Source organism: Cnephaeus nilssonii, assembly GCF_951640355.1.
Source record: "Cnephaeus nilssonii genome assembly, chromosome: X".
Lineage (NCBI taxonomy): Eukaryota > Metazoa > Chordata > Mammalia > Chiroptera > Vespertilionidae > Cnephaeus > Cnephaeus nilssonii.
This window is the reverse complement of record NC_137071.1, coordinates 51,144,422-51,157,266: the sequence shown is the minus strand read 5'-3', so window position 1 is coordinate 51,157,266 and position 12,845 is coordinate 51,144,422. Positions and strand designations below refer to the sequence as shown.

Here is a 12,845-nt window from a genome sequence, read left to right as displayed (position 1 = left end):
TATTGATTTGTTTGTTTTTCGGAAAGGGGCTCTTTAAATGTTTCATATATTAAATTCTGTTGAGACAGCTCTTAATGGGGCACTCGGGAATTTCTGTCAGCTTATTTGTGATATTTTGAGCATATAGGAAGGGTTATCTTTCTCACCATTTTTCAGATTTACTGACAAATATATTTCCACATTGTAGGTTATTATGGGTGAGCTATAATCTAAGCTCCTAGAGGATATAGGGTGGGACTAAGATATCCTTTCTGAGCCATACTCTATGACCTGCTTACATATGACTGTTGATTTTCTGGAGCTATTTTTGTTGTTTTGTTTTCCCCAATTCTATTGAGATATGATTGACATACATCACTATGAGTTTCAGGTCAATGGTTGTTGGCGCTAATTTAATACCAATAGGAATCCCCAATTTGGGGTATGGTGAAGAAGGAAACTTTACTTAGTGCAAACATCTCCATTGTGATACAGCACAGCTGTGAGAATAGTATGGCTGTGGAATAGCTCAATGGTGTTACAGCTCAATTATGGAGTAGTACAGCTGTGAAACAGCAGGGCTGTGAGGAGGCCCGAGGGTGAGACAGTTATGGGGCAAGGCCCCTCTCCCTTCAAGACAGCTCATCTCTACTCTGCCTGCTTTCCTCCTCTCCACACTAGTCTGCTTTGCTCTACTATGCTCTCCTCTTCCTACTCTTCTCTGCTCTGGTCCCCCGAGATGTCTTCAGTGTTTTATCTTTAGTGTTTCAGCTCCATCCAGGAAACATGGTCTCAGTCTTCCTTGGAACTGGAATGTGAACTCTCCTAGACAGAGGGGAGTGAGTTACATAGAGAGAAGTCCCACCAATGGCCCCTGATTGGTCTGTCCTCATGCAAATGAGGATGCCAAATCCTCAGTTTGATTGGTCCAAAAGGCACTGTCCTGATTGGTCAGAATGGAGCCACTCTGATTGGTCAGTGAAGATGCTGATGGAGATATAGTTGTGCAGCTCTGATTGGATGGGGAAAGCCTCAGTCCTATTGCTTGAAATACAGCTCCAGAAACTCTTTTCTAAGGGCTGGCTCAGATGCAGGCACACAGTGCAGACAGGCAGTTCAGTGCAGGCTTTTTCCTGAAGTGTGAGAGGCCACTGTTTAGAAACAGCTGCTAGGCTCTTCTTTTAAAGTTGAGCCCAGGTAGCCACCAGGAGCCCTTCTTGATAGTTATCTTCTTTCTCAGGGTTCACAAGCATAAAAGTTTGATTATCTGTCATTGACATTATCTATATATATAAAAGCCCAAGTGACTGATACGACTGAAATGACCAGTCACTATGATGCACATTGACCACCAGGGGGCAGATGCTCAATGCAGGACCTGCCCTCTGGTGATCAGTGTGATCCCACAGCCAACCTCCCCTGGCCAGCCAACCTCCCACAGTCCTGGTCAGCAGGCCCTGATTGGGCTGGGCCCCAGGCTGGGACAGGGAATTGGGGGTGGGTGGTGGCAGATGTGGCCCCTTTCCCAGGGGGGCTGTGGGCTGTCTTCCGCCTCAGGACCAGTGGCCAACCTCCTGCAGCCCTCCCCCTGCTCCTCCCCTAGTGGGCAGGCCCTGTCCCTCCCCCCAGCCAGCAGGCCGCGGTGGCAGCATGGGGTGGTGAGGGACAGAGGAGGGGGGGGTGGGGAACTGCACAGTGGAAGGGTGCCGAGGGCAGTGTCGGCGTTTGGTGCCCGTTCCTTCCATGCCTGGCCCAGTGACCATTGCCTCCTCTCCCGACCCTGCCGGAGCCTTTGGGCCCTGGGCTGGGACGGGAAACCAGGGGTCAGTGGAGGCAGATGTGGCTCCATTCCCAGGGGTCTAAGGGCCGGCTCCCTTCTTGGGGCTGGTGGCCAACCTCCTGCGGCCCCTCCCCCTGGCTGGCAAATTTCCCATGGTCCCTCCCCCTGTCTCTCCCCTGGCCAGCAGGCCCTGTCCCTCCCCCCAGCAGGTAGGCCCTGGTGGCAGTATGGCAGCAGGGGAAGGAGGAAAGGGGGAGGCAGGGAACCATATGATAGCAGGGCACCGAGGGCAGCATCGGCATCTGTCATCCATTCCTTCCGTGCCTGGCCTGGTGACCATCACCTCCTTTCCCAACCCCTCCAGGGCCTTCTGGCCCTGATTGGCTCGGCCCTGATCGCAGGCCAGGCCTAGGGACCCCACCCATGAACGAATTTCATGCACTGGGCCTCTAATATAACAATAATGGGCAGCATGATTGGTTTAAAGTAATCCTTCCCTGGTGACTTTCTCATTCAAGTCAAATACATTAAATGGTATGAAAAAAGGACATGAATGGTTTTCTTAAGGGAAAAACAGGTGACTTAGTCACATTTCATGAAGTCAGGTTTTGAAGGCAGGAACTGTGTTGAAGGCCAGGAGGTGGATGTGGCCTCCCCTGAACTGGAACTATTAAAAATGAGGACCTGAGGAGACTGAAGAGGCTGCAGATTGTGGGTGAGACAGGAGTGCCTGGGACTGAAAGAGGAGGCCCTGAGAGCATTGGCTATGGAGACTGCAGAGTAGTGCAGTAGTGGAGCCCGGGGCTGAAGTCCCTGGATAGAGTAGTGCTAGTACCCTGCCATAATGCAGCCTGGGAAGCTCCTCCTGATCATTGGGAAGGACCTTGCAGTGGAACTCAGGGCCAGCCTACATTGGAGTGGTCTGAAGGACACACACAACATTGAATCTGGGGGACTTTCTATTTCTTGGAGAAGCTCGTTCTGGTGAGCAGAAAGGGGGCTTGAGAGTAGTCCAGGAAGTAGGATCAGCCCTGCCCACCTGGAATGCAGAGGAGGTGCCCTCTTTCCCACCAGCAAAAGAGCTGCTTCTTACCCAACTTGCAGTGACCTGAGGCAAGGGGAAATAGCCTGGGGCAGGAAATCTGTGCCCCTGCAGGTGGCAAAGAGAAGGTGGCAACTAACCAGGCAGAGTAGAGGTATTAAAAGGACAGGAAGGGTCCAGCCCCACCTCCTACAAGCTACTGGCACCACCCACAACAGGAGTCTGGTCGAACCATCCAAGCCAAGACCAGGATACCCATGCAGAGCCCATCTCCAAGTGGGAAGGGAGAACAGCTCAAGGCATGAGACTTGAGGCAGACTCAGCCTCTGGACTAAGAAGTCCTCACCCACTGGACAACTAGGGGCTTCAACCTATTGGGCCTCAATCAAATTACCCAAGGCCAGAAAGGGACAGTGACTTACAATGACCTGACCAGAAAGCTCCAAGAATGCCCAGGATAGACACACAAAGTGACCAGATTCAACAACATCAGAGCAAAATCCAGTGAACTCCACAAATAGCAGACCCAAAGGTTTTTGAGTGTGAGTGTGTGTGGTTTTGTTATGTGTGTGTGTGTGTGTGTGTGTGTGTGTGTGTGTGTGTGTGTGAGTGAGTGGCTTTTTTTTGTTTTTTGTTGTTTGTTTTTCCCCTTTTTTCTTTTTTCTCGCATATCTCTAATTTCTTTTTCCTTTGATTCTATTCTCCTTGTATCACTTTTCATTATTAATTTTTCTCATTTCTCTTTTTTTTTCATTTTACTTTGCCTATGTATAGCTTAGTATATTCATTATTACTACATTTTAAGTTCATTATTATTATTTCATTTATTTTTTGTTTCCTTTTCTTTTTTCTTCCCATACTAGTTCTTTTTGCTTCCTCCTTGCTTTCATAATAACTATTTTTTCTTCTTCTTTCTCCCTTTCTTTATATACCATCTAAGTCTTTGATTGCATGTCTTTTATTATTCTCTTTATTTTTTCTTTGTTTCCTCTTCTTTTTACTTCTTAGACTTTCCTGTTGTTGTTGCTTTGTGTGGCTTGATTTTAGTGGTGTTTCTGGTTTGGTCCTGCTGTGTCTTGTTCTATTTTGTCAACACCTGTATAACAGCTAGCATGATGAGATTAGGATTGAGCCTCACTGTCAGCAAGTCAGAAAGGAGATCCCTCTCATGAATGGGACATCAACAATCAAGTCCTAATTAAAATAGGAGAGCCCAAATAATGCACACAAGGGGAGACCCCTCAAGACACTTTCTACACAGAGCCATCCCACAAAGCCTGGGAGGCATAACAATTCTATTTAATACATAGAAACAAATACAAATAGACAGCTAAAATGGTGAGACAAAGAAACAAGCCCCAAATGAAAGGAAAGGAGGAATCTCCAGAAAAAGAACTAAATGAAATGTACACAAGCAACCTATCAGACATAGAGATCAAAGTAATGGTTGTAAAGACGCTTACGGAGCTGAGTGCACATTACAAGGAACTCAGTGGGAACTATAGCAGCATGAGGAAGGAAATAGAAACCATTAACCTGAACCAGACAGAAATGAAGAATAACATATCTGACATCAAGAACACACTGGAAAGAATTAAAAGTAGAATGGATGAAGCAGAGGATTGAATCAGCGATTTGGAAGACAAGGTAGAAATAAATACCAAATTAGAGCAGCAAATAGAAAAAGAATGAAAAAGCAGGAAGATAGCTTAAGGGAGCTCAGGACCAACATGAAACATAACAACATCCATATTATAGGAATACCAGAAGGGGAAGAAGGTGAACAAGGAACAGAGAACCTATTTGAAGAAATAACAAAATAACATTTGACCAACCTGGTGAAATAAAATACCTACAAAGGATTTCCCATTAGAATTTCAGCTGACTTCTCAATAGAAACACCCCAGGTCAGTGGGAGTGGAATGAAGTATTCAAAGTAATGAAAAACAAGGGCCTAATTCCAAAACTACTGTATCCAGCAAGGCTATCATTTAAAATTAAAGATGAAATAAAAAGCTTTCCAGACAAAATAAAAAGGTTAAAGGAGTACATTACCACTAAACCAGCAATGCAAGAAATGTTTAAGGGACTGCTTTAAGAAGAAAAGGAAAGAAAAAGGATCATCTGCATAAAGAAAATAAAAATGGCAGTAAATAAATACCTATCAATAAGAACCCTAGCTCATTTGGCTCAGTGGATAGAGCAACAGCCTGTGGACTGAAGGCTCTAGGTTTCGATTCCAGTCAAGGTCAAATGCCTGGGCTGAGGACTCAATCCCCCGTGTGGGGCATGCAAGAGGCAGCCAATCAATGATTCTCTCTCATCATTAATGTTTCTATATTTCCCACTCTCTTCCTCTCTGAAATCAATCAAAGTATATTAAAAATAACCTTAAATATAAATATATCAAATTCTCCAGTGAAAAGGCATAGGGTGACTGAATAAGAAAACATGACCCATATCTATACTGTCTATAAGAGACCCACCTCAGAACAAAAGACACACACAGACTGAGAGTGAAGGGATGGAATAAATATTCCATGCAAATGAAAAGGAAAAAAAAAGCTTGGGTAGCAGTACTCCTATCAGACAAAATAGACTTCAAAACAGAGGCCATAACAGGAGACAAATATAACCCTTGTAAACATATATGCACTCAATATAGGAGCATCCAAATATATATTGAAAAACTCTTTATGGACTTTAAGGGGGAGATCAACAGCAACACACTCATATAGGGAACTTTAACACCCTACTGATTCCACTGGATAGATCTTCCAGACCCAAAAAAAAAAAAAAATCGACAAGGAAACAGAGGCCTTAAATGACACACTAGATCAGATGTATATAACTGATATTTATAGAACATTTAACCCCAAAGCAACAGATCATACATTCTTCTCAAATGCACATGGAACATTCTCAAAGATAGATCACATTTTAGGAAAACAAAACAAATCTATACAAATTCAAGAAGACTGAAATCATATCAAGCATCTTCTCAGATCACAATGGCATTAAGTTAGAAATCAACTACCATAAAAAACCCCTCAAATACATGGAGGCTAAATAGCATGTTATTAAACAGTGAATGGTTTACCAGTGAGATTAAGCAAGAAATTAAAAACTTCCTGGAAACAAATGAATATGAACACACACACACTAAAACCTATGGGATAGGCGAAAGCAGTCCTAAGAGGGAAGTTCATAACATTACAGGCCTACCTCAAGCAACAATACAAAGCCCTAATAAACTACCTAACCCTACAACTAAATGTATTAGAAAGAGAATAGCAAGAACGGCCCAGAGGAAGTAGAAGGAAGAAAATAATAAAGATCAGACCAAAATAAATGACAGATACAAAAAAAGTACAAAAGATTAGTGAATCCAAGAGCTGGTTCTCTGAAAAGATAAACAAGATTGATGAACCCTCAGCCAGACTCATCAAGAAACAGAGAGGACCCAAGTAAATAAAATCAGAAAGGAAAGAGGCAATATAACAGCAGACACCACATAAATACAAAGGATTGTAAGCAAATACTATGAATAACTATATACCAACACACTGGACAACCTGGGTGAAATGGACAAATTCCTAGAAACATACAATCTTCCAAAACTCAATCAGGAAGAATCAGAAAACTGAAATAGTCCAATAACAACTGATGAAATTGAAGTAGTGATTTTAAAACTCCCAACACATGAAAGTCCTGGTCTGAATGGATTTACAAGAGAACTTTACCAAACATTCAAAGAAGAACTAACACCTATCCTCCTCGAAGTATTCCAAAAAATTCAAGAGGAAGGAACACTTCTAAGCTCTTTTTACGTAGCCAGCATTAGCCTCATTCCAAAACCAGATAAAGACACTACAGAGAAAGAAAATTACAAGCCAATATCCCTGAAGAATACAAATGCTAAAATCCTCAACAAAATGCTAGTAAATAGGATCTAGCAATATATTAAAAGGATCATACACTATGATCAAGTGGTATTTATTCCAGGGATGCAAAGCTGGTACAATATTTATAAATGAATAAATGTCATACATCACATAAACAAAATGAAAGATAAAAATCACATGATCATATCAATAGATGCAGAAAAAGCATTTGAAAAAATCATCCAGCACCTTTTTTGATAAAAACTCTCAGTAAAGTGGGAATAGAGGGATCATACCTCAACATAACAAATACCATATATGTTAAATCTACAAGCAACACAATACTCAATGGGCAGAAATTATTTCCCTTAAGAACAGGAACAAAACAAGGATGTTCACTTTCACCACTCTTACGCAACATAGTACTGGAAGTCCTAGCCACAGGGATGAGACAAGAAATGAGATAAAAGACATCCCAATTGGAAAGGAGTAAATAAGCCTGTCATTATTCATAGATGACATAATATTGTACATAGAAAACCCTAAAGACTCCACCAGGAGACTACTAGATTTAATAAATGAATTTGGCAAAGTAGCAGGATACAAAATTAACATCGTGAAATCGATGATATTTTTATATTCCAACTAGTGGCCTGATGCACAAATTCGTGAACATTGAAAGGAAATTAATTAGAAGAAATATTTTAATATTGCTATTCACCCTTTCTCTATAATAGAAGTGTCAACCAAATTCACTATCAACAATGACAGATGGAAACACACACGTGCAATTGGCACCAGCGAGAACTTTATATGTACCGCACATGTGCGAGTCAACTTAGCCTTTTATATATATAGAATAAACTTGCTTAACTAGACCTGCTTTCTAATTTAGCTAATCTTTTTCCAGCCCACTGAAGCATCCCAACTTCTCTTTCAGGTAATTGTCAGCAACACAGCAGTAAATATCAACACAAAGCAGATTATTATTGTAGATCATGCAGGGAGAACAAAGGGTAAAATATTTAACTGCAGCGGTGATTGACTATATTCTGTGCAGTGAGAAAACCTGAAGTCATTTTCAAGGTCCACCATTTCTTACTTCTTTTCAGTCAGGTCAAGTTTCTAAGCTTTCTAAATCTCTGTTTTCCGGCTAATGAAAATAAAAGAGGATTCTACCGAGTCTCCTATCTACCTACTCCAGGACTTCTGTGAGGATCAAATGAGATGAGACACATGAACACACTTCACAAACATTTCAAAAACTGTGAAATGTTTGCACCTGGCTATAAAGCAAGTCGTGTTCCTGGGCTGAAGAATCTTCAAGGAGGCTAGTTGCTAGGAAAAGGAAGCCAGGTGTTGCTATGTGATGTCATTACCTGGACACTTAGCATATTAGACTTTTATATATATAGATAATGAACTCTCATAAAGAGAAACAAACAAAAAAAATCCCATTTACCATTGCAACAACAAAAAGATACCTAAGAATAAACTTAACCAAGGAAGGAAAAAAAAAAAAAGACATGTACTTGGGAAACTATAGGGTGTTGAAAAAAGAAGTAGAGGACAATACAAACAAATGTAAATGTATACTGTGTTCATTCATTGGTAGAATTAACATTATTAAAATGTCCTTACTACCCAAGGAAATCTATAGATCCATCATAGTCCCTATTAAAATACCAATGGCATACTTCACACAACTAGAAAAATTACACCAAAAATTTATATAGAACCATGAAAGACCCCAAATAGCTGCAGCAATCTTGACAAAGAAGAATAAAGTTGGAGGGGTTACAATACCAGATATTAAACTATACTACAAAGCCACTATAATCAAAACAGCCTGGTACTGGCATAAGAATAGGCACATAGATCAGTGGAACAGAACAGAGCCCCCAAAAGTTTACCCACACCATACAATGGAGTAAAGACAGTCTCTTCAACAAATGATGCTGGGTAGACTGGACAAACACATGCAAAGAGATTAATCTAGACCACCAACTTACACCATTCACAAGAATAAATCCAAAATGGATAAAAGACTAAAATATAAACCATGAAACTATATAAATCTTAGAAGAAAACATAGCCAGTAACGTCTCAGGCATCTCACATAGAAGAATATTTGTCGATACATCTCCTAGGGCAAGAGAAACAAAGGAAAAATAAACAAATGGGACTACATCAAAATTAAAAGCTTCTGTACACTAAAAGAAACCACCATCAGAATGAAAAGGGAACCCACTGTATGAGAGAACATATTTGTCAATGATACATCTGATAAGGGGTTAATATTCAAAATATATAAAGTACTTATACAACTCAACAAAAGGAAGACATTCTAATGGGGGGAAAAAATGGGCAGAGGATGTGAATCGACATTTCTCCAATGAGGACATACACGTGGCCAAGAGACATATGAAAAAATTCTCAAAGTCACTGATTATTTGAGAAATGCAAATTAGAACCACAATGTGATATCACCTCACACCTGTCAGAATGACTATCATCAACAAATCAACAAACGACAAGTGCTGGCAAGGATGCGGAGAAAAAGGAACCCTTGTGCACTGCTGGTGGGAATGCAGATTGGTGCAGCCACTATGGGAAAAAGTATGGAGTTTTCTAAAAAAATTTAAAATGGAACTTCTATTTGACCCAGTGATCACACTTCTGGGAATATATCAGAAATGCCTATCAGAAATAATATATGCACCCCTATGTTCATAGTAGCATTATTTACAATAACTAAGATTTGGAAACAGCTCAAGTGCCCATCAGTAGATTAGTGAATAAAAAAACTGTGGGACATTTACACAATTAAATACTTTGCACCTGTAAAAAAGAGAGGTCTCTTTCCTTTTGGGACAACATGGATGGACTTGGAGCCTATTATGCTAAATAAAATAAGACAATCTGAAAAAGACAAATATCAAATGATCTCACTTATTCATGGAATCTAATGAACAAAATGAATTGACCAAGAAAATAAGACCTGAATCATGGATGCATGGAACAGATCGACATTTCTCGATGTACGTGTGGGGTGGATGAGAAGAGATAAACCGAAGAACTTACATACTTATATGCATAGTCCATGGACAGTGGCAATAGGGTGGTGAAGACCTGGTGGAGTAGGTAGGGGCAAGGTGGAGGGGCAAAAAGGTGGGGGGAAATGGGTGACATAAGTAATATTATCAACAATAAAAATATATATTAAAAAATTAAAGTTAAAAATTAAAACATACCTGCTAAGCAGAAAGCATTGCAAATACATGAATAAATGAGGAGTCAACAGGCTAATGAGTTAAAATATTGATAATAAGCACTGTGGTCTTATTGTCTAATCATATACATCAAAAGAAGGTAGAAGTAGAACTAGAAATCTTTCTGTATGTCATTTATACCCTGCCTATTTCCAAAAATGGATTTGTGGTAGCCTCTAAAAATTAACTCCAGCTAAAATTAATTTGGATAAGAATTCAGGAGTTCAAACATTTCATACTGTGAAGGTATTTGTTTCCTTCTCATGCCTGCCTCTTACCTGTTATAGTACAGGGTTGTGGCACTTGTATGTTGTTTATCCTTAAACAGTAGCTTTTTTGAAATATAATCATTTATCTTTTTACTGTTTTTCTTTAGGGATTTTTAGCTCCTGGAGAAATTGATCCCCTGAATCGTAGGTTTTCAACTGTACCAAAGCCAGATGTTGTGGTTCAAGGTATGTATTTTTATTCACAGCAACAGAAGCTATATTAAAGATCTAGTTTGGCCAGTAAATGATGATTTTATTCTTTTTTTAAAATATGTTTGTATTGATTTTAGAGAGAGGAAGAGAAAGATAGAAATATTAATGATGAGAGAGAATCATCCATCGGCTGCCTCCTGCTCCCCTTCTACTGGGGATAGAGCCCACAATCCAGGCATGTGCCTTGACCAGGAAACAAACCATGACTTCCTAGTTCATGGGTCTATACTGAACCACGGAGCCATACCAGCTGGTCAGACTTTATTCTTTATCATGTATTTTATAAGGGTTCAAAAAGTATAGAATGAATGTGGTTCTGTTTCTTTTCAAAATTGCTATTAATCTTAATTATGAACAAATGCTTAATAAATGATGTTATTTGACACAACCACTCCTTACTTCTGGAAGCACTTTTCTTTTCATCATCATGATATTCTAGCCTCCTGATTATATCTGCTTTCTTTTTGAGCATTTCTTCTGTGTTTTTTCTGCTATTACTCCTTTCTTCTCATATCCTCCTAATGGTTGTGTACTTAGTCTTATATTATTGTCTTTCAGGATTTACATCCTGTGTTAGGGCTCCCTCTTTTGTAATAAAGTTGTTTATATGGCTTCAACTATTGCCTCCAAACATTTACTTTTTGTTCCTAACAATCATCAAAACTGTGAGGTACCTATTCTATAAAAAACACTGGGCTAAGTTCTAAGGTATTATGAATTCTAGTCCCAATACCTATAAAATATCTTTATCACTTCCACTTCAAATGCAAACCTTGTCTCCATCCCCTCATATCACCTCTCCCAAGAAAAGCAGATCTTTCTACTTTCCTTATCTTTCTCAATTACTTCACTGCTATCCTAGTCTCCTAGGGTAGAAAGTTTGAGGTGATTTTTGACTCTCCAATAACACAATCTAACATGGTACTAGGTCTCTCTGTGAACCTTCTCTGAAAGGTCTCCCTCCAGTCACTTGACTTTAGGGTTGGTTATATATGCAAAATAATCTCGTGTGTGTTCTAAACTTTCTTATACTTGACACCTATGTGGACATATAGGTAGCCTTTGCTTATCAATGTATATAGCAAACATAATAATAATAAAAAATGACCATTCCTCTTCCCCTCCCATGAGAAAGCTTGTTCTCCTTTGAGGCTTATGCCATCTGGCTATCCTGATCTCCTGGTTGCTCTAATTCATTTGTTGAAGACATTGATGCTTGGCTCACAGCCTTCTTCTCTAGCTCCTACTATAGTGCTAGATTTGAGCATTAGAGTAAGTGCCCTCAAACATTTTAGCTTCAGATTTCTTTGATATACATAGCCCTACTAACATTTCCTTCCACCTCTACTTTAGCCACTCAGTTTGAAGAGCAAGGACAAAACTTTAGAACCACCTCAGATATTTTCCACTTCAAAAAATCCCCGTCTCCAGTCATAGCTACATATTTGTTTTATTTTTCCCCCATTACACTTGTCTCTATTTTCTTATAATCTGCCTTGTCCTACCTCTTGGTTGATCATCTGAATATCTTAAGCACCACTGTACCATACTTCTACTACACCCACCAGAAAAATCATAGCTCCAGATCAATCTGACAATCAACATTTTCTGATCCTATACCTGGCCTACTAAAGTTACTAGAAAAAAGTCACACAAATGAACAGAGTGATAGCACTGTAAATCCATGGTCCCCAGCTCAGCTAGATCCACAGTGCCTTGTTCTTATTGTTAGCCAGCATTTTCACTCTTCTCAACCAGTATTCCAAACCTTTTCTTTTCAACACCACCTCTTGAATTCAGCCTCATTTTTGGCCTTCTACTTCAGGCTGGATAATCTTAATATTCAGATCTTTGTCAGTTTCTCACCCTCCCCCCACACCACAATCTTACTTATATCTTCACCCATCTTTGCCTCCTTCCCTCCAGTCTCAGAAAAGGTGTCTCTTCTCATCTTCAAGGCCAACTTTTTTTTCTGATGCTTGATTCTATTCTCTTCCTTAGCCTTCTTAAAATACTACTCTTTAATCTTCAAAAAAATTTTAGTTGGTTCTGTTTTTTAGTCCATTGACATGTTCATCTCCCTCTACTTATCCTATCCTCTCTTTCTCATCCAAACTTCCCCTTCTTTTTATTTCATTCATTCTGCAATCCCTTATAGTAGCTCATTACTCCTTGGAAAATTCTTTTGCTTAAGTTATTACCAAACTCAATAAATCATTTTTAATTCATATATTAGTTGATCTTTATGTTTCATTTATTGTTTATCTTTTTGGACACTCTTAACTCTTCTGTGATACCATACTCTCTTAGTTCTCCTTCAACCTAAATTTTTCACGTTTTTGTTTCATTCTGGGCTTTCTTCTTTTCTTTGCCCCCTAATTGTTGTTCTTCCTGGGAGTTCTTTCT

General features: G+C 39.7%; 1 protein-coding gene across 1 annotated transcript in view; it reads left to right on the top strand.

The window, feature by feature from the left end:
- PHKA1 (phosphorylase kinase regulatory subunit alpha 1) overlaps positions 1–12,845 on the top strand; it is a 371,877-nt gene that overhangs the window by 167,325 nt on the left and 191,707 nt on the right. Inside the window, exon 14 of the mRNA XM_079765335.1 lies at positions 10,334–10,412. Coding sequence (XP_079621461.1) covers positions 10,334–10,412 — 79 coding nt within the window. The remainder of the gene's footprint in view (positions 1–10,333; positions 10,413–12,845) is intronic.